This window comes from Tursiops truncatus, chromosome 3 (assembly GCF_011762595.2).
Source record: "Tursiops truncatus isolate mTurTru1 chromosome 3, mTurTru1.mat.Y, whole genome shotgun sequence".
Classification (NCBI taxonomy): domain Eukaryota; kingdom Metazoa; phylum Chordata; class Mammalia; order Artiodactyla; family Delphinidae; genus Tursiops; species Tursiops truncatus.
Window position 1 is genome coordinate 101,439,937 of NC_047036.1, and position 19,849 is coordinate 101,459,785.

The 19,849-nt window shown below is 39.1% G+C and overlaps 1 protein-coding gene across 7 annotated transcripts in view; it reads right to left on the reverse strand.

The window, feature by feature from the left end:
- The window catches only part of CEP120 (centrosomal protein 120), a 79,130-nt gene extending 61,951 nt beyond the window's left edge, over positions 1-17,179 (reverse strand). For 2 of the 7 annotated variants that reach the window (XM_073802452.1, XM_019940901.3), the window contains exons 1-5: positions 16,720-16,843; positions 16,393-16,470; positions 12,551-12,707; positions 10,555-10,669; positions 7,302-7,443 (exon numbers count right to left, since the gene is read on the reverse strand). In XM_073802452.1, coding sequence (XP_073658553.1) covers positions 7,302-7,443; positions 10,555-10,669; positions 12,551-12,707; positions 16,393-16,441 — 463 coding nt within the window. In that variant the 5' untranslated portion in view covers positions 16,442-16,470; positions 16,720-16,843. Of the gene's footprint in view, positions 1-7,301; positions 7,444-10,554; positions 10,670-12,550; positions 12,708-16,392; positions 16,846-16,949 lie in introns of those variants that run through there. The other 5 variants (XM_004318253.4, XM_073802451.1, XM_019940902.3 and 2 more) reach the window with 5 other exon arrangements.
- Positions 17,180-19,849: the final 2,670 nt, after the last annotated feature.

The following is a 19,849-nucleotide window of genomic DNA, read 5'->3' on the forward strand; positions in this document are numbered from 1 at the left end:
CATCACTACAGATTCCCATGGAAATTAAAAGTTTAATAAAGGAATGCTATGAACAACTCTATGCCCACAAGTTTGATAACCTAGATGAAATGGACAATTCCTTTCAAAAACACAATCTGCTAAAACACACACAAGAAGAAACAATCTGAATAGGCCTATATCACTTAATGAAATTGCATCAATAACTTTAGAGAACAGAAAACACCAGATCCAGATGGATTCACTGGTGAATTCTACCTAACATTCAAGGAAAAAATTATACCAAGGCTCTACAATTTTTTTTTTCCACAAGACAGAAGCAGAGGGAATACTTCCTAATTCATTATATGAGACTAGCATTATCCTAATATGAAATCCAAGCAAAGACATTACAAGAGAAGAAAACAACAGACCAATATCTCATAAACATAGATGTAAAAATCCTCAACAAAGTATTAGCCAATAAAATCAACACAATGTGTAAAAAGAACTATACACCACAACCAAATGGATTTATTCAAGGTACACAAGACTGGTTCAACATTCAAAAAGCCATTAATGTAATCCATCATGTCAACAGGCTAAAGAAGAAAAACCACATGATTGTGTGAATACATGCAGAAAAAGCATTTGACAAAATCCAACACTCATTCATGATAAAACACTCTGCAAACTAGAAATAGAGAGTAACCTCCTCACCTGATAAAGAACATCTACAAAAAATCTACAGCTAACATCATACTTAATGGTGAGAAGCTTTCCCACTAAGATCAGGAGTACGGCAAGGATGTCCCCTTTCACTACTGCTTTTCAATAGCACACTGTAAGTCCTCGCTAATGCAGGAACACAAGAAAAGAAACAAAGTCATGCATATTGGAAAGAAAGACACAAAACTGTCTTTGTTTGCAAGTAACTGTAGAATGACCATCTATGGAAAGACCAAAAACAAAACAAAAAAAACCTACTACTGGAACTAATAATAAGCAATTATAACAAGGCTGCAGGAGACAAGGTTAATATGCAAAAGTCAACTGCTTCACTACAGACCAATAATAAACAAGTGGCATTTGAAATTTAAAATACCATTTGCAGAAAATTAACCACCATGGAGACAAGATGGCAGAGTAGGGGATGTAAGCTCACCTCTTCCCAAAAAACACCAAAATCACAGCTAACTGACGCACAACCATCAACAAAAAAAATGCTGGAACCTACCAAAAAAGATATCCTACATCCAAAGATAGAGAAGCCACAAAGACAGGGAAGGGGCGCAAACTCAGTAAAATCAAATCCCATTCCCCCTGGGTGGGCGACCCACGAACTGGAAAATAATTATGTCACAGAGGTTCTCCCACAGGAGTGAAAGTTCTGAGCCCCATGTCAGGCTCCCTGGCCTGGAGGTCTGGCATGGGAAGGAGGAGCCCCCAGAGCAAACTGGCTTTGAAGGCCTGTGGGGTTTGATTGCAGGAAATCCACAGGACCGGAGGAAACAGAAACTCCACTCTTGGAGGGTGCACACAAGGTCTCAGGCACACCAGGACCCAGGTGAAAAAGCAGTGATCTCATAGGAGCCCGGGCCAGACCTACCTGCTGGTACTGGAGGATCTCCGGGAAAGGCGGGGGGCAGCCGTGGCTCACTGCAGGGACAGAGACATTGGTGGCAGTACTTCTGGGAGTACTCATTGGCGTGAGCTGTCCTGGAGACTGCAATTTTCTCCCCAAGATCTGGCCCCACCCAACAGCCTGTAGGCTCCAGTGCTGGGACACCTGAGGCCAAACAACCAACAGGGCAGGAACACAGCCCCACCCATCAGGAGACAGGCTGAGTCTTTCTGAGCCCACAGCTTCCCGCTAAACAAATCCCTTGACACAGCCCTACCCACCAGAGGGTCAAGACCCAGGCCACCCACAAGTGGGCAGGAAACTCCCACCAGGAAGCCTGCACAAGCCTCTTAGTTGGGCCTCATCCACCAGTGGGCAGAAAACAGAAGCAAGAACTACAACCCTGCAGTCTGTGGAACAGAAACCTCAATCACAGAAAGTTAGACAAAATGAGATGCCAGAGGAGTATGTCCCAGACGAAGGAACAAGATAAAACCCCAGAAGAACTACTAAGTGAAGTGGAGATACGCAATATACATGAAGAAGAATTCAGAGTAATGATAGTAAAGATGATCCAAGATCTCAAAAAAGAATGAAGGCAGAGACTGAAAAGATACAAGAAATGTTTAATAAAGAGCTAGAAGATCTAAAGAACAAGCAAACAGAGATGAACGATACAAGAACTGAAACAAAAAGCCCACTAGCAGGAATCAATAGCAAACTAAATGAGGCAGAAAAATGGATAAGTGAGTTAGAAGACAGATGGTGGATATATTGCTGCAGAACAGAATAAACGAAAAAAAATGGAAAGATATGAAGACATTCTAAGAGACCCATGGAACAACATTAAAGGCAACAACATTCTCATTACATGGGGTCTCAGAAGGAGAAGAGAGAGAAAGGGCCCAAGGAAACATCTGAAGAGATCATAGGTGAAAACTTCCCTAACATGGGAAAGGAAACACTCAAATCCACGAAGCGCAGAGAGTCCCAGGCAGGATAAACCCATGGAGGAACACAGGCCAATATCACTGATGAATATAGATGCAAAAATTCTCAACAAAAAACTGGCAAACCAAATCCAACAATATATCAAAAGGATCATACACCACGATCAAGTGGGATTTACCCCAGGGATGCAAGGATTCTTCAATATCTGCAAATCAATCAGTGTGATACACCACATTAACAAACTAAGGAATAAAAACCATATGATCATCTCAAGAGATGCAGCAAAAGCTGTTCACAAAATTCAATACCCATTTATGATTAAAAGCTCTCCAGAAAGTGGGCACAGAAGGAACTTACCTCAACATAATAAGGGCCATATATGACAAACCCACAGCTAACCATTCACAATCAGGAACAGCTGAAAGCATTCCGTCTCACCACTTTTATTGAACATAGTTTTGGAAGTCCTAGCCACGGCAATCAGAGAAGAAAAAGAAATAAAAGGAATCCAAATTGGAAGAGAAGAAGTAAAACTGTCACTGTTTGCAGATGACATGATACTATACATAGAACATCCTAAAGATGCTACCAGAAAACTACTAGAGCTCAACGATGAATTAGGTAAAGTTGCAGGATACAAGATTAATAGAGAGAAATCTCTTGCATTTCTATACACTAACAATGAAAGATCGGAAAGAGAAATTAAGGAAACAATCCCATTTACCATCACATCAAAAAGAATAAAATACCTAGGAATAAACCTACCTAAGAAGACAAAGATCTGTACTCTGAAAACTATAAGATGGTGATGAAACAAATCAAAGATGTCACAAACAGATGGAAAGATATACCATATTCTTGAACTGGAAGAATCAATATTGTCAAAATGACTATACTACCCAAGGCAATCTACAGATTTAATGCAATACCTATCAAATTACCAATGGCATTTTTTGCAGATCTACAACAAAAAATTTTTAAATTTGTATGGAGACACAAAAGATCCCGAAGAGCCAAAGCAATCCTAAGAAAGAAAAACAGAGCTGGAGGAATCAGGCTCCCCAACTTCAGACTATACTACAAAGATACAGTAATCAAAACAGTATGGTACTGGCGCAAAAACAGAAAGATAGATCAATGGAACAGGATAGAAAGCCCAGAAATAAACCTACGCACCTATGGTCAATTAATCTTCGACAAAAGAGGCAAGAATATATAATGGAGAAAAGACAGCCTCTTCAATAAGTGGTGCTGGGAAAACTGGACAGCTACATGTAAAAGAATGAAATCAGAACATTCTCTAACACCATACACAAAAATAAACTCAAAATAGAGTAAAGACCTAAATGTAAGACCAGATACTATAAATCTGTTAGAGGAAATCATAGGAAAAACACTCTTTGACATAAATCGCAGGAATATCTTTTTCAATCCATCTCCTAGAGTAATGGAAATAAAAACAAAAACAAAAACAAACCAATGGAGTAAAAATAGAGCAACCATATGATCCAGCAATCCCACTCCTGGGCATATATCTGGAGAAAACCGTAACTTGAAAAGACACATGTACCCCAATGTTCACTGCAGCACTATTTACAATAGCCAAGACATGGAAGCAACCTAAATGTCCATCCACAGATGAATGGATAAAAAAGATGTGGTACATGTATACAATGGAATATTACTCATTAAAAAGAATGAAATAATGCCATTTGCAGCAATATGGATGGAGACTATCATACTAAGTGAAGTCAGACAGAGAAAGACTAATATGATACCACTTATATGTAGAAATTTTAAAAATATGATACAAATAAACTTATTTACAAACCAGAGACTTACAAACTTAGAGACTCATGGTTACCAAAGGGGAAAGGTGGGGAGGAGGGATAAATTGGGAGTTTGGGACCGACATATACACACTACTATATTTAAAATAGATAACCAACAAGGACCTACTGTATAGCGCAGGGAACTCTACTCAATATTCTGTAATAACCTAAATGGGAAAAGAATTCGAAAAAGAACAGATATACGTACGTATATGTATAACTGAATCACTTTGCTCTACACCTGAAAGTAACACAACATTGTAAATGAAATATACTCCAATATAAAATAAAATTTCTTAAAAATGTACCATCAAAAAATAAAATAAAATACCATTTATATTAGCACCCAAAACAATTAAATACTTAGGAATAAATCTAACAAAGCATGCAGAAGATCTATATGAGGTAAACTATAAAACTGTGATAAATAAAATCAAAGAAGAACTAAATAAATGGAGAAATATTCTATGCTAATAGGACAATTCAATACTGTCAGGATGTCAGTCCTTCCCAACTTGATCTATACAATCAATGCAATCCCAATCAAAATCCCAGAAAATTATTTTGTGGACATGGACAAAACGATTCCGAAGTTTACATGGAGAAGCAAAAGACCCAGAACAGGCAACTCAACATTGAAGAACAACAGAGTCGGAAGACTGATAATACTCAACCTCAAGACTTAGTATAAAGCTACAGTAATCAAGACAGTGTGGTACTGGTGAAACAGACACAAAGATCAGTGAAATAGAATAGAGAGACTAGAAATAGACCAACATAAATACAGTCAACTGATCTTTGACAAAGTAGCAAAGGAAATACAATGGCGCAAACATACTCTTTCAAAAAGTGGTGCTGGAACAACTGGACATCCACATGTAAAAAAAAATGAATACAGAAACAGACCTTAAAACCTTCACAAAAATGAACTCAAAATGGATCATAGGGCTTCCCTGGTGGCACAGTGGTTGAGAGTCTGCCTGCCGATGCAGGGGACACGGGTTCGTGCCCCAGTCCGGGAAGATCCCACATGCCGCGGAGCGGCTGGGCCCGTGAGCCACGGCCGCTGAGCCTGCGCGTCCGGAGCCTGTGCTCCGCAACGGGAGAGGCCACAACAGTGAGAGGCCCACGTACCAAAAAAAAAAAAAAAAAAAAAAACAAAAAAAAACCCACCAGATCATAGACCAAAGTGTAAAGCACAAAACTTTATTAAATCCTAAAAAGACAATACAGGAAAAACCTGGATGACCTTGGGTATGATAATGACCTTTTAGATGTGACACTGTAGGTACAATGCATGAAAGAACGGATGAGGTGGATTTCATTAAAATTTAAAAACTTCTGCTCTACTAAAAACAATGTCAAAAGAACGAGAAGACAAGTCACAGACTGGAAAAAGTATTTGCAAAAGAAACATTTGATAAAGGACTGTTATCCAAAATATAAAAAGAACTCTTCAAATGCAACAAAACAAAACACACAACCAATTAAAAAATGGGCAAAAGACCTGAACAGACACCTCACTTAAGAAGATATACTGATGGCAAGTAAGCACATGAAAAGATGTTAACATCATTTATTACTAGAGAATCGCAAATTAAAACAATGAGACACCACTACACATCTATTAGAATGAACAAAATCAAAAACAGTGACAACACCAAATGCTGACAAGGACATGGAGGAACAAGAACTCTTATTCACTGCTGGTGGGAATGCAAAATGGTAGTCACTTTGGAAGACAGTTTGTTGGTTTTTTTACAAAATTAAATATATTCTTACCATATACTCTTACAGTTTGGCAGTTTCTTATAAAACTAGGCATGCTTTTACCAGATCCAGTAATCACGCTCCTTGGTATTTACCCAAATGAATTGAAAACTCAGGTCTGCTCAAAAGCCTGCAGAGATGTCTGTAACAGCTTTATTCCTAACTGCCCCAACTTGGAAGCAACCAAGATACCCTTCAGTAGCTGAGTGTTTAAATAAACAGTGGTACATCCAAACAATGGAATATTATTCAGCTCTAAAAAGAAATGACCTATCATGCCACAAAAAGACACAGAAGAAACTTAAATGCATATTACTAAGTGAAAAAATCCAATCTGAAAAGGCTCCATGCTACATGATTCCAACAATACAACATTCTGAAAAAAGCAGAACTACGGAGATAGTAAAAAGATCAGTAGTTGCCAAGGGTCAGAGGGGCGGGAGGGATGAACAAGCAGAACATAGAGGATCTTCAGGGCAGTGAAACTATTCTGTAGGAGACGCCAATCATGGATATGTGTCCTTACACATTTGTCAAAACCTATACAATGTACAATACCAAGGACAAACCCTAATATTAATTATGGATACTGGGTGATAATGATGTGTCAATGTGGGTTCATCGATTTCAACAAATGTACCGCTCTGGTGGGAGATGCTGATAGTGGTGGGGAGGACTGTGTGTGTATGTGGATATCTGGGAACACTTAGTACTTCCCACTCAATTTTGCTGTGAACCTAAAAATGCTCTTAAAAAAAAGGTTTATTAATTTAAAAATAAAGGGGAAAAAAAATGAAGGTTTTCTTAAACTAAAGCTGAGTTAACAGAGACCAGCATAAGCATTTTTGGCTATCCTGCACTCATCCTAGGAAGAAAATTTTCCTAAATAGCTATTTTTATAAACAATATAAAATTCTGTTTTGTTCTGTTATACATATCAAATAAAGAAAAGACAATCTTTCCCTATTTCTAATTTTTGTAAACAAGAGATAAGAGCAACAAGCGTTCATGTGTAACAATGTCCCAACGTTTGTCTGCTGCTCTAGAGTAAGATCAGTTTACACTCCTGCATTTATCTTCCTATAATACCTCCTCCCCTCCCTTCCTCAAGTTCCAGTGCACAGATGTAACTTCTCAGAGAATAACCTTACAGATGATGTACAAACCTCTTCCATCTCGAGGAGGGGCTCCCTTTGCTTTAAAACTATCCACTGGTGCCTTTGTATCCGTTTCCAAAGCAATGCTTATCTGTATCTCAGACTTGAACTTGGTGTATTTATTACTCAGCAACTGGTACCATTTTGGTGCCTAGAGAGTAACAACAAAACAAAATAAAAGCAAAACTCCTTAATTGTTAATAGGAAATATACAGTAGGTGGGAAATGTTTTATAAGGTTCTAAATATATTTCCTGTAGTTTCTCAGTACTTTCTCCTCTTTTAAAGTATTTTCTTTCCCCATTTTCCTCAAAAGAAATTAATCCTGCTTAGGAAACTAACTGAATTTCCTCGTGAAAAAATTAAGTATAAGTTTAGATTGCCTTCCTTGTTTCTACTCCTATGCTTCAACAGGTGATAATATATTAAAGAGGAGGAAACCCAGTATGTGTATTTCTTTCTATCTTCACTCATATCCCTAATCTCACTTCATCCCTTATAACAACAACAACAAAGACTATCAACTTTCCATTCCTAACCCCTAATTTTTCACTTTTTCTGTTATACGTTTTCTGCCTGCCACATTTCTGCTTTGTTCTGTTTATACCAAATCAGAAAACGAAAAGCTTAGTGTTAATAAAAATACTAACAAAATACGTAAGTAAGGTCTAATGGTAGAGTTCTGGGTTATGAACCATGTATTTGACTGAAACTGAAATAGAAAGGGTTTCTCACAGAATGAGGTATCCTAAATTACCTGAATAGCCACCTCCTCCCCCAAACCGCAAGGTCAGCTCAAGAATTCTAATACCGAAATCAAAATCTCATGGCCCAAGACCACGTGTATCATTAGTGAAGGGGCACCATTTCAATACGTGTAAACAGCATTCTTACTCTGACCACTGTAATATAAAGGCATAGGAACTGGTGCTTATAGTAATCAAAACCAAAAACTGCAGCTTTATATTCAAATTATGTTTGTAAGTAAAACAGAGTGAACTAGCACACAGGTATTTAAAAAAATTCCACAACCAAGTTTTTTTAAAGGCAAAAACTCAGTTTGTTGCTGTATTTCTTATGACAGATATTTTCTAATCTTAAGTATAAGCCTGGAAAAAAAGATTTTTAGCTGTTCACAGGATTTATGATATATTTTTGTTATTAACTCAGAAAAATAAATCTAGGCTCTTCTGTTTGTGTTTATTTATAAAGAATCAATTTATCTTGAAATTCAAATATTCTACTATCCAACTTCAAATATTTCTTCTGCTGGCAAACAGAAGACATTAAACAAGACAATATTTGGTTTTCCCAAAACTAACATAATTTAAAAAAATTTCTTGGGGGCTTCCCTGGTGGCACAGTGGTGGAGAGTCTGCCTGCTGATGCAGGGGACACAGGTTCGTGCCCCGGTCCAGGAAGATCCCACAGGCCGCGGAGCGGCTGGGCCCGTGAGCCATGGCCGCTGAGCCTGCGCGTCTGGAGCCTGTGCTCCACAACGGGAGAGGCCACAACAGTGAGAGGCCCGCGTACCGCAAAAAAAAAAAAAATTCTCCTTAACTTTGTTCACCAATACGATGACAAACTGCCCTAAAGGACTAGACAAGGGGAAAAGGAACACCAAAAGCATTTAGAGGCATGATCTCAGCTCAGATATCCTCCTCCTGAAAGGATTTATCTTCTCTTTAACCAAAGCAACTGCAGAAGTAATCAGGGTCTAAGCTTAAAGAAGGAAAACCTTTTTCAGAACTTGGGGGCAGAGAGGTGATGAGTACCTAAGGATGGAGGAGAAACAAGTCCTCTTTTAAAGCAGTTCAGTTTCTTTTGAATAATTCCAAATTTGGGCCAGGTTGACTGGCTCATTTGCAAATACAAACATACCCTTGGAGATATTGTAAGTTCAGTTCCAGACCACCACAATAAAGTGACTATTGCAATAAAGTGAGTCACACAAATTTTTTGGTTTCCTGGTGCATACAGAAGTTATGTTTACACTATCCTGTAGTCTATTAAGTGTGCAGTAGCATCATGCCTAAAAAAACAATGTACATACCTTATTTAAAAAGTACTTTATTGCTAAAAATGCTAACCATCATCTGAGCCTTCAGTGAGTCATAATCTTTTTACAATAGTAACATCAGAGATCACTGATCACAGATCACTGTAACAAATATAATAATGAAAATGTTTGAAACATTACAAGAATTACCAAAATGTGAGCAAATGCTGCTGGAAAACAGCCCCAACAGATTTGCTTGACATAGGGTTGCCACAAACCTTCAACTGGTGTAAAAAAAAAAAGTATCTGTGAAGCACAATAAAGTGAACTGCTATAAAACAAGGTATGCCTCTATCATTGCTATCAGTACCAAAAATGTTAGTAACAGGTAAATTTTTCTTCACAGAATCCTAATTTAAGATTCAAGTCAATTGAGGACTTTAAATTAAAAGAAATTTTTTTTTTACTTTATTTTCTTAAGAAAGTTGGACCAGAAAAAAGTCATTAGGAAAAACTGAAAGTTAGAATTTCTAAAGTCAATAACACACAAAAAAGGTTCTAAGATATTTTAAAAGACATAAGAAGCATTTTCAATAACAAAAAGCACAGGAATCAAGACCCTGAGTTGTTCTTCCTTCCTGTGGTGGGAGTACTATTTACATAACAAGTGTCTTTCAAGAAATTCCCTTCCTCTAACCACTACATAAGGAATGCAAGGAGCGGGAAGCAGGGAAACCAGTTAGAAGGCTACTATTAAGACAGCCAAGGTAAGAAGCACAGATAGTGGCTTAAGTTGAGATGGCAGTGTGAAAATGCAGAATAGCAGATGGATCAGGAGGGAAAACCAACTGCAAAGGGTGGCCAAGGAGGCCAGGAAAGGGACGTGTCAAGGAAGACTTCTATACTTCTAGCTCACCTAACTGGTAGGAGGGTGGTGACCATCCACTGAAGCAAGGAACTCTAAAAGAGGTACACCTTTGAAGGTGAAGTGCAGGAGCTGAACGTGTTAAAGGTAATGGCAACTTGAACACAGATTTGAACTCAGAGAGAAGTTTCTTTGAGAGAGATGGTTCTCGGCCAAAAGAATGACCAAAAGGTCAGGATTTTCTAAATCAAATTCATCATAAGAACTAAGAACTACCATAGTGGCTCAAGCCCATTATCTATTAGGTCCAATATTCCATGTTCTTTCCATCAATCTGTTATCTATTGAATATAACCAACTGTTTACATAATCAGTAACAAAACATCAAAAGGTCAGTACCTGCTTTGTTTCTTGAGCAGTTCTTAGGTCTAGAACAATGTAACCTATAGTTTCCCTGGCTGAAGATAAAGGATCCAAGGCAAAACAATGGAGTTTGATAGGAGTACGCTGTAGCCTGCAACATAACAATTTATGTGATAAATAAAATCACTTTTGCTTAATACTGAACTTTCTATTAGCTTTGAAAAAGCAGCCTACTACTATCAAGACAATTATAATTTTGTTGGATAACCTATATCTATTCTATATTTTCTGAAAAACTCTTCAACTGGCGTAATTATTAATTATGTCTACTTATCTATACACCAACTAAAGTAATATACAAAACATGTCAAAAATTTTAGTCTCTCATCGAAGAAGCTAACATCTAGATCAATGTTTCTCAAGCTTCTGTAACATACAAAACTCTTTTAAAGTCAAAAATTACCATGAATTTTCAAGATTGATTTTAAATTTTCTTTCTTAGACTGTCACACACACATAAAGCTTCAAATACACACGCGTATATGCTTATAGCTCTTTTTGTTGCTAAAAAAACGAAATAAATTTAAGAATCAAATGTCATATCACAAATTATTAAAATTAAGTTAACAACAATTCAATTTACTACATGGTAAGGTCATATAAGCATGACCTTCACTGGTATAACATGGCTTCTTTTGAGTCTGGAACCCCTATACTGGCTCACTCATATAGTAAGCTGATTGGATTTTGCCACCACTGTCATCTAATGGAATGACTATGAAACCTGCACTTGGCACAAGATCATCATTTCTATATTTAATTTATCTGTGTTATTTTCTCAGTCTACAAAATACAGAGTGGTACCACTCTGCACTAACACAATTAGATACACAACCACCAAGGCAGGCACTAATATATCAAGTCTCTGTCTGAGCAGATATTACAGAAGTCACTGAGATGAAATACAAAATTCTAATATCCTCTAGGAATTTGATACCCTTTCAAATAAATCCATGGACTAATCTAACAATAGAAGAAATTAAATTTCTCCTTGCTTTCATTTTTTAAACTTGGTACTTTTATTTCATTTAGTACTAAGAAAGAACAAATATTAAAGAGATTCTATGTTCCCCAGAGGAACCATATTTTCAATTCTTTTTAAAATAAAAGTGTTAATGTTCTTGCCTGCTCTGGTCGTAATAGTTCATGAAATAATAAGCTATAACTTTAAATATGTTTTATATACCAATAAAGTATTTAGAGGTCTAAAATCAAGTGTAAAATTAGAAAGAATACCTTATATAATTACTATATATATATATATATATATGTATATATATATATCTCCTTGGCAAGCCAGGTAAAATATACAATAAATTTATTAATAAAAATTACAGTGGGGCTTCCCCGGTGGCGCACTGGTTGAGAGTCCGCCTGCTGATGCAGGGGATGCCGGTTCGTGCCCCGGTCCGGGAGGATCCCACATGCCGCAGAGCAGCTGGGCCTGTGAGCCATGGCCGCTGAGCCTGCGCGTCCGGAGCCTGTGCTCCGCAATGGGAGAGGCCACAACAGTGAGAGGCCCGCGCACCACAAAAAAAAAAAAAATAACAGTGAATTCCAACCCACATTTAATAGTGGGTAGGCATCATGATGGCACTTCTAGAATATTTATTCTCTCAGACATTAGCAAAAAAAAGAAAGAAAAAAGCAAGCTAAGCTAAGTGTAGTGGTTAAAAGCTTAGCTCTGGAGTTGAACTGGCTGCTGGGCTCTACCACGGTCCAGCTGACTGACTTAAGGCAAGTTACTTAACCTCTTAGGCCTCAGTTTTCTCATCTGTAATACGGGGGAAATAATACCTACTTCATAGGGTTAGTCTGATGTTTAAATGAATTACTGTTGCAAAGTACTTACAAATTTCCTGACACATTAAAAAACCACTCAACAAATATTACTATTATCTACTTAGAGATATATATGTATTTATTTATAACAGACTGAAAAAGAGCCAAACAAGTTGAAAATAACAGTCACCTGTGCTGATGAAGTGCTTTCCTGTCAATTTCCCAGGCTAACTCAGTAGCAAATTCTGGCTGGCCAGTATGGTCCACAGGATCAGTAGCCAACTGTTCTCCATCAAACTTTGCTTCTACTACAAGCATATGTTTTGGACGTTTGGGGAAATGGCGACCTAGAAAAAAAGACTGTACAGGTTAACCACAAGTGTACAAAAATCAAATACGATCATTTAGCATGTGTTTTAGAAACTGACATATGTTAACAGTGGTTGACTTGTATAGTCCATAAACTACCTCACTAGCACATACTCACAGATACACTCAAATTCATGATTCATAAAAAACATTTATCAAATTGAAAGCTATAATTAATAAATTAGTGCTTCTCTGACACCAATGTGCAATGAATTACCCAGGAACCCTGTTAAAATGTAGATTCTGGTTCAGTAGGTCTGGGGTGGGCCAGAGAGTCTGCATTTCTAACAAGATCCCAGAAGATGTCCATGGTGTTGTCCTTGGTTCACACTGTGAGCAGCAATGATCTTAATAACATTTGAATTAAAGAGTTAAAAATGTGATTACACCAATTTTAGATATTAGGATACCAGTACTTAATATAGAACAGTTAAATCATCTGGAGAGTTGAGAAATAAATTAGCAAAAACAAATTCACCTGCATCTTAACTTTCCTGCTAACACAGTTAAGAATACCTTACAAATTAGCCAAAGGAAAATAAACACATTTATTCATTCATGTTATTTTCAAGGACAATGTTGTATATTATCAAGAAATATTAAAATATTCTATCTACACATTACTGTCCATTTGTACTGCCTGACCTCATTCCTTTACTGTTTGTTGAAGGCATATTCAAAGTCGGGTATACGCCACAAAATGGGATGCAAAGAGTAAAACAGAGTACTTGTTCTTGAGGAATTGAGGGTCTAGTGGAAAGAGACAAACTTAAAACACTGAAAACAGAAAGTTAAAAAACTAAGAAAGAAGCACTAAGAGTCTTACAGCCAACATGTTTCCAGGTCTGGTGAGGGGGATTTCGGTGAGTGGGATTTCAGTCAGGGGAGTTTTAACCACTGTTAAGTAAATACATCCCTGCTGCTACTCACCCTGCTACAAGCCACTTAGTAAGGAATTAAGCTGGCCAGAAAGAGCTTGATTGCAAACCTGTGGGTTTCAACCTGATGTTCTCATTTGAAACTCCCTATTAAGAGTCTTACCACACATGGCATGGCTCTCCCAATTAGCCCTAATTGGAGGCCTCTCGCTGGACCTCATTTTCAGCTGCTCTGAAAGATCACTAAGTTTCCCAAATGAATTTTCATATATGTCAAAAAACCCTGTATTTTCAGACTATCCTAACTACAACCTCCAATAAGCTTGAAAATAGAGGATAAGCAATAGAACAAACAGGTCCCTGCCTCGTCCCAAAGACAATGAATACCTTGAGAACAGAAACGCTGTCATTTTCGTCCTTGGAATCCAGTAAATAGCCCAAAGTTTGCTCATAGTAGAAACCCAATCATTTTATTTTGAATAAAGGGCATTTCTAGAAATGTGGTCAAGAAATTGCAAGCAGCTCAATATAGTTGAAGGACTGGGAACACATGAACATATGGCAGGAGGGGAGATGAGGCTAAAAAGATAGGCAACAGGTCTACCATAAAGGGCCATGTACGCCACTCTTAAGTACAGACCTTACCCCTCAGCACACCGAAGGATTTTAAGAAAATTAGATTGGCACTTCAGAAAGGTTATCCCCAGACAGTAAGGTGGACACTAAGTGTTTTCTGAAAAGAAAACATTCATGAAACAGACTACTGAGACGATTACTACAGTAGATTAGGTGGATAATGACGGCCCCAAAGCAAGACACCCAGAATGGAAACTCATTCATTTAAAAGTTTACATGAAACACGTACTATTATTTTAAAAATAAAATCAACACTCAGTGACCATTTATAAGTTGGGGATGGAGAGGGAATGCAGGAAGATGATGACTCCCAGGGTCTCGGCTTGATGCAACAGCATGGTTACAATGAATGAAAATACAAACGCAAGAGGAGGAACAGTTTGGAGGACTGTGGGCCAGTTTTAGATATGTTTGTAGCAACCCCTAACTGACCTTCCTGACTTCAGGTTCTCTTCCCTGCATGCTGCTACTAAAGTACATTTGCAAAAAAACTCTTTCCTACTTAGGAATATACACTGGCTCCCTATTTTTTAGAACATTAAACCTAAATTCCTTGGCTTTCAAGATCCTCCAAGGCCTATTCACTCTATCTGTACAAGCTTATTTCTTACCACAATATTCCTGAATATTCACCTTCCTTGGGTCTGGTCACCTTGCTGACCTCTTCACTGTTCCACCCACCATGCTCAATCCCACAGTGGCCTGGGTTGTCCAATCTCCCGGAATGACTTTCTTCTATCCTCGCTTATCTAAAGCTTACCTACCACTCAAGGCACTTCAGCCATCATCCTCTCCCACCTCCAAAACCTGCATTTACAGCCTGTATCATTTATTTTTATTTTATTTATATTACATCCCAACATATGTCCTGCACATTAATTTGATCTCCCCAAGGAGACAGAGCCCTACAACCTTGAAGGGAGAGAGCACTTGACATTTGTTACCTCATAGCATGGGCACAGTTCCAAGTCCAAAAGCTTATGTTCACCAAATTACAATGGGATTTCAGTCCTATGTCTTTAAACAGTCAGTAACCTAACAGTTAAATCTGCCCCAACACTAAAGCTTCTCGTCAGTCTTCTCTTCCAAAACTCAAAATTCGGCTTTGTAATGTTTTCTTTCCTCTCACCACCCAAATGGTGCCAGGCCTCCACAAGATACCGCCCACGGCAGGGCAGGGGTCCCCAGCCATTCCTCTCACCACTCAAGATGACGTCTTCGCGTCATGTTATTCAAAACCTATCCTCAATTTACCTATCAACTCCTATACCCTCCACTTTCCTGCAACCTGCTCTCCAACCACACTGAATTCAAGCAATCAAAGAACATGCCTTGTTTTTCTATACCTTAAACACGCCACTGGCTCTTCCCTTTGCCTGGAATGCCCTTCCTTCCTTTCTTTGCGCCTGACAAATTTCTAATCATCCTGTAGGACCCAAATAAATGTCACTTCCTCTGGGAAACCTTTCCCAGCTTTTCCCCAGACAGAGGTGGTCATTCTCTCTTCCACATCATGATGAATTATCTGAATTATTTATTGTTCTCCATGCTACTCCCTTAGCTTTTAGAACCAGAACTATTTTACTCTTGCATTCCCAGCGCAGTGCCTGACACTCAGTGAGTCTCCAAATAAACAAATGTAACTCATTCAACAAACCAAACTTCGAGGCATGTGTAATAGACCCTCTCGACAACTGTAGTCCTCTACGTCCCCCGTCAAGAGCTGTAAAGGGAACAGCCACCGCAACACTTCTGAAAATGCAGGAAACGTGTACTCGAGTCAAAGTAAAGTTCTCACCAATGGTACTACCAGGAGATTGCTGAACAGAACGTGCTTTCCAGGCACACTTTCGGCTCATAATATACGTCATCGACGTGCTGCCTCTGATGGAAATCGTTTTTCCAACATTCTCTGGGTCTACGGCTAGTCACGCTAAATATCACCTATCCCTAAGAGCTCTCACACTCCCTTGGGGGATTTTTAAATCAACTGGCCAATAGACCTCACTGTGTACAACTTGAAGAAGTCTCTGGGGACGGCACAAGCAAAGATGACAGAGTTTTTCAGGTTAATAAAGCCTCGGTCCCATACTACTCTGTTAAAATTCAGGAAGCAGCAGTCGCAAACGCCAAGTCCCGGGCCACTCACCTTCTAGGATGGACACGACGATGAGCAGTTGGTCGGACTTGGAGACCATGGTCGCGGTCGGCGGCCCGCAGGCGGGGTCTGCTGCGAGGAAAAGGAGCCCGGCTGAGTGGCTGGCAGCCCGCGACCCCCGGCTGGACTCCCGCCGAGGCTCCCGCCACCCGCCTGCGGCCCGGGACACCCGGACCCCGCTCTGCGGTCCGCCTGCAGCGCGCCCGGCTCCCCGGCCCCGGGCCGCCAGTCCACCCGCAACCCGGCCCCGACTCAAAAGCCGCTCGGCCACCCAGCCCGGCCTGTTTCCAGGGAGACGCGAGTCCGCCGCCTGAGGACCTTTTGCCGCCTGCGTAGCAGTTTTTTAAACTCCCGGGTAGCCGCCGCGGCCGCCGCCGCGCCCCGCTTCCACCTAGCAACCAGGCCCGCAGGCCCACAGCCCGGGCGAGGCTGGAGGACAAAGGGTCATAGAGACCAGGGCAGTCGAGGATAGAACGCCCCTCAGCCCGCTTCGCCTCCTACCGTTTTACGCAAAGTTCCAGAGGCCTGAGGAGAAGACTAACCATTACCTCACAGCGCCTCCTGCTAGCCGGACGAAGGAAAGCGGGCAATTTGGTGGAGACCAACTGCGCAGGCGCACTACTGCAGTAAACGCTTCCGGAAGTTCCCCAGAAACGAAAGTGGATTTGTTCTCTGCTTTACGCCCTAGACACAGCCTGGGAAATATATCAATAGAGATTACAAAAAAAAAAAAAAACTAGCTCTGTTCAGGCCCTCATTGTCAACACTGCTTAAGATTTAAGTCACATAAAAATAATGATTTAAGTCTGAACTCTAAAATCAACTAAAATTGTCCTCGCGCGGCTGCTCAAGTTTCCATGCTTTGTAAACAAGTAGCGTCAATACGGTAATTGCTGTAAACTGTTGGCGGTGACGTAAGCTCTCTGAGAATTTCCTGTCCAGTAAAATTTACCCTAAAACAAAAACATTGTCACGTGGGCCAGGGAATTAAAGGTATACGTTCTTCTACCCCCTGACGACAAAGTAATGAGCAAAGTCAAGATCAGAATAAAGAAGGCATCTAAAAGCTGTAAACCGACATTTTCCTCTTTCTACCCCTTCTTCCCCACACACTTCAGCCTTTATTTTAGAAAACATTAGAAATCTTTCGGAGGGCACCTAGTTTGAAACGATCTTGGGCGGGATAGGTGGGAGGGAGGAGGAAGAGAGAATAATTTCCACTCCTTCACCCCCACTCAACCCCGACCTCCGCTTTGTGCCCCAAAGAAAAGGAGGATGTGGAGACCACACTACTTCTAAGACCCTTTCAGGCCCCTTCAGAGCCCTCCCTGATAGAAAGCATTATGCAAAATAATATCAAAGTAGTGATCTACTTTGGGTTCATCATTGAACAATACATTCCCTTGCAGAAAATGTCAAACAGACTCAAAAGTAGGTAGAATAGTATAATGAACCAGCAGGTACTCAGAACGCAGCTTCAGAAATTGTCAACTAAAGACCAATCATCTTCATCTGTTGCAGAGGAGCAGGGATTTGAAGGAAATCCCTAAGGTCATATCAATTCATCTCTTTCAATATGTAGCTCTAAAAGATAAAGATTTTTAAAAATATCTTAAAATATTAGATACTCAACCACAATTGCATTATTACACCTTAAAAGTTAACAATAATTCCTTAATACAATTAAATATACACTGTTCAAATTTCCCTGATTGTCTCATAATTTTTTTTCAGTTGGTTTGCTCAAATCAGGACCCAGACAAGTTCCAAAACACAATGTATTTGGTTGATCTATCTCTTGCCACTTTTAATCTGTAGGTACTCGCCTCCACTTTTTTTTTTCCTTGAAACTCTTCATTGAGGAAACTGGCCGCGTAATTTTATAGAGTTTACCCCTGTCAAAATTTTGTTGATGCAATACCAATGTTGTTATTTAACATATCCTCTGTTGAGCAGTCTAATAAATATGTCCACATTGACAATACTCAAAGAATATTAGCAAACAGATGAACAACAACAAGCAAAATACAAGGTTATCAGTGGTGTAAAACACTACTTAGCCTTAAACTCTAGAAAAAGGGAGGTCAAAGCATGAGACTAAGGGTCTCCAGTGGAAAGAGATCAGAGTTTGGGACCTACTTCTGCCAATTTGCATGCTGGGTTACCTTAAGCAAGTCACTATCTGTTTTAGCCTCAGTTTCAGCTATACAGTGGTAGCATAGATGATGCCTTAGTTCAGAACTTAAATGTAGTAAATGCCATTTAATTGTTACCTTTTTATATGAACAATCTCAGACCTTAAATAGTAGCTGTAAAAGAACTAGGAACTGCCATCAATATACCTCATTGTTTTGCTTTAGGATATCCACCAGGGCTGAAAACCTGGATTGTAAACCATCGCTGAATGCCAGAGAATAATCTCAGGTGAGAAAAAAATCTGACAAATCGTCGACATAAACTAAGAAACTTTTTCACGTGGTAAAATTTTCACATGGCTCTCTTTCTCTGGATTTTCCCCCCAAAACAACACTATTACTTCTAAAATCACCTCATCACAGCTAATGAAAAGTCATCAACTTAGTTGGCATGGTTTTTTTGTTTTTACAACTGTAAAACTAATGACATGAAATTTCTCATTTATCCCACCTAGAAATGGAATTATAATTCTATCAGCATCTAGAGCCTCCTTATCTGTTATTCTACAATCTAATTTCCTCTCATATGTGATATTTAGCAGTAATAACTTCAGTTCTTGCATAAATCATTGTATTTTAGCTTAAATTCATGAGAGGAAATTTTGTTATAAGTTTATAAAGTATCAATACTGTTTCAAAATACATAAGTGCTAATAAGATATAAAATTTGTGTCTATTACATAATGTGAGATTCATTACACTGTAAACATGCAAATTCAAACTAACAAGTTTGATTAAATCCTTGATTCTGAAATCATGTTTGTCAACCTAAAAGCTTATCATATTAGGTAGCTTTCTATTTCTAGGGATTTCCCAGAACCAAACAAAGCATTTTGACTCATTTCAAGCCTTTCTTTTTCTGTAGCTATTTTATATTCCCGCAAACCTCTTTCCTAGTAGTATGTCTCTATATTTCTTATCAACACGTCTGTGGCCACAACAGGAGGGATCATGAGCTGTGTTCCCCTTCCTCAGCCCCTTGCCTCTTTTTGTCCCCTCCCCACATACTCACACTTTCATACTTAGTAAAATTTAAGGCAAGCTCCAAGGACTAATAAAACTAACATATCTATTGAATAACTGCTATTTGTAAAAGCATGGTGCCACCCTGACCTTCAAGGCATGCTTAGAAAATTGCCTCCTTCTAGAAGAGGGAGCAGGAATAGACTTAATAACTAGTACTCACTTAGTGTCAAGGTGACTTCCTATCTAGGGTCTGATCTCATTAAACTTGGTCATTAATTTCTGTGCCT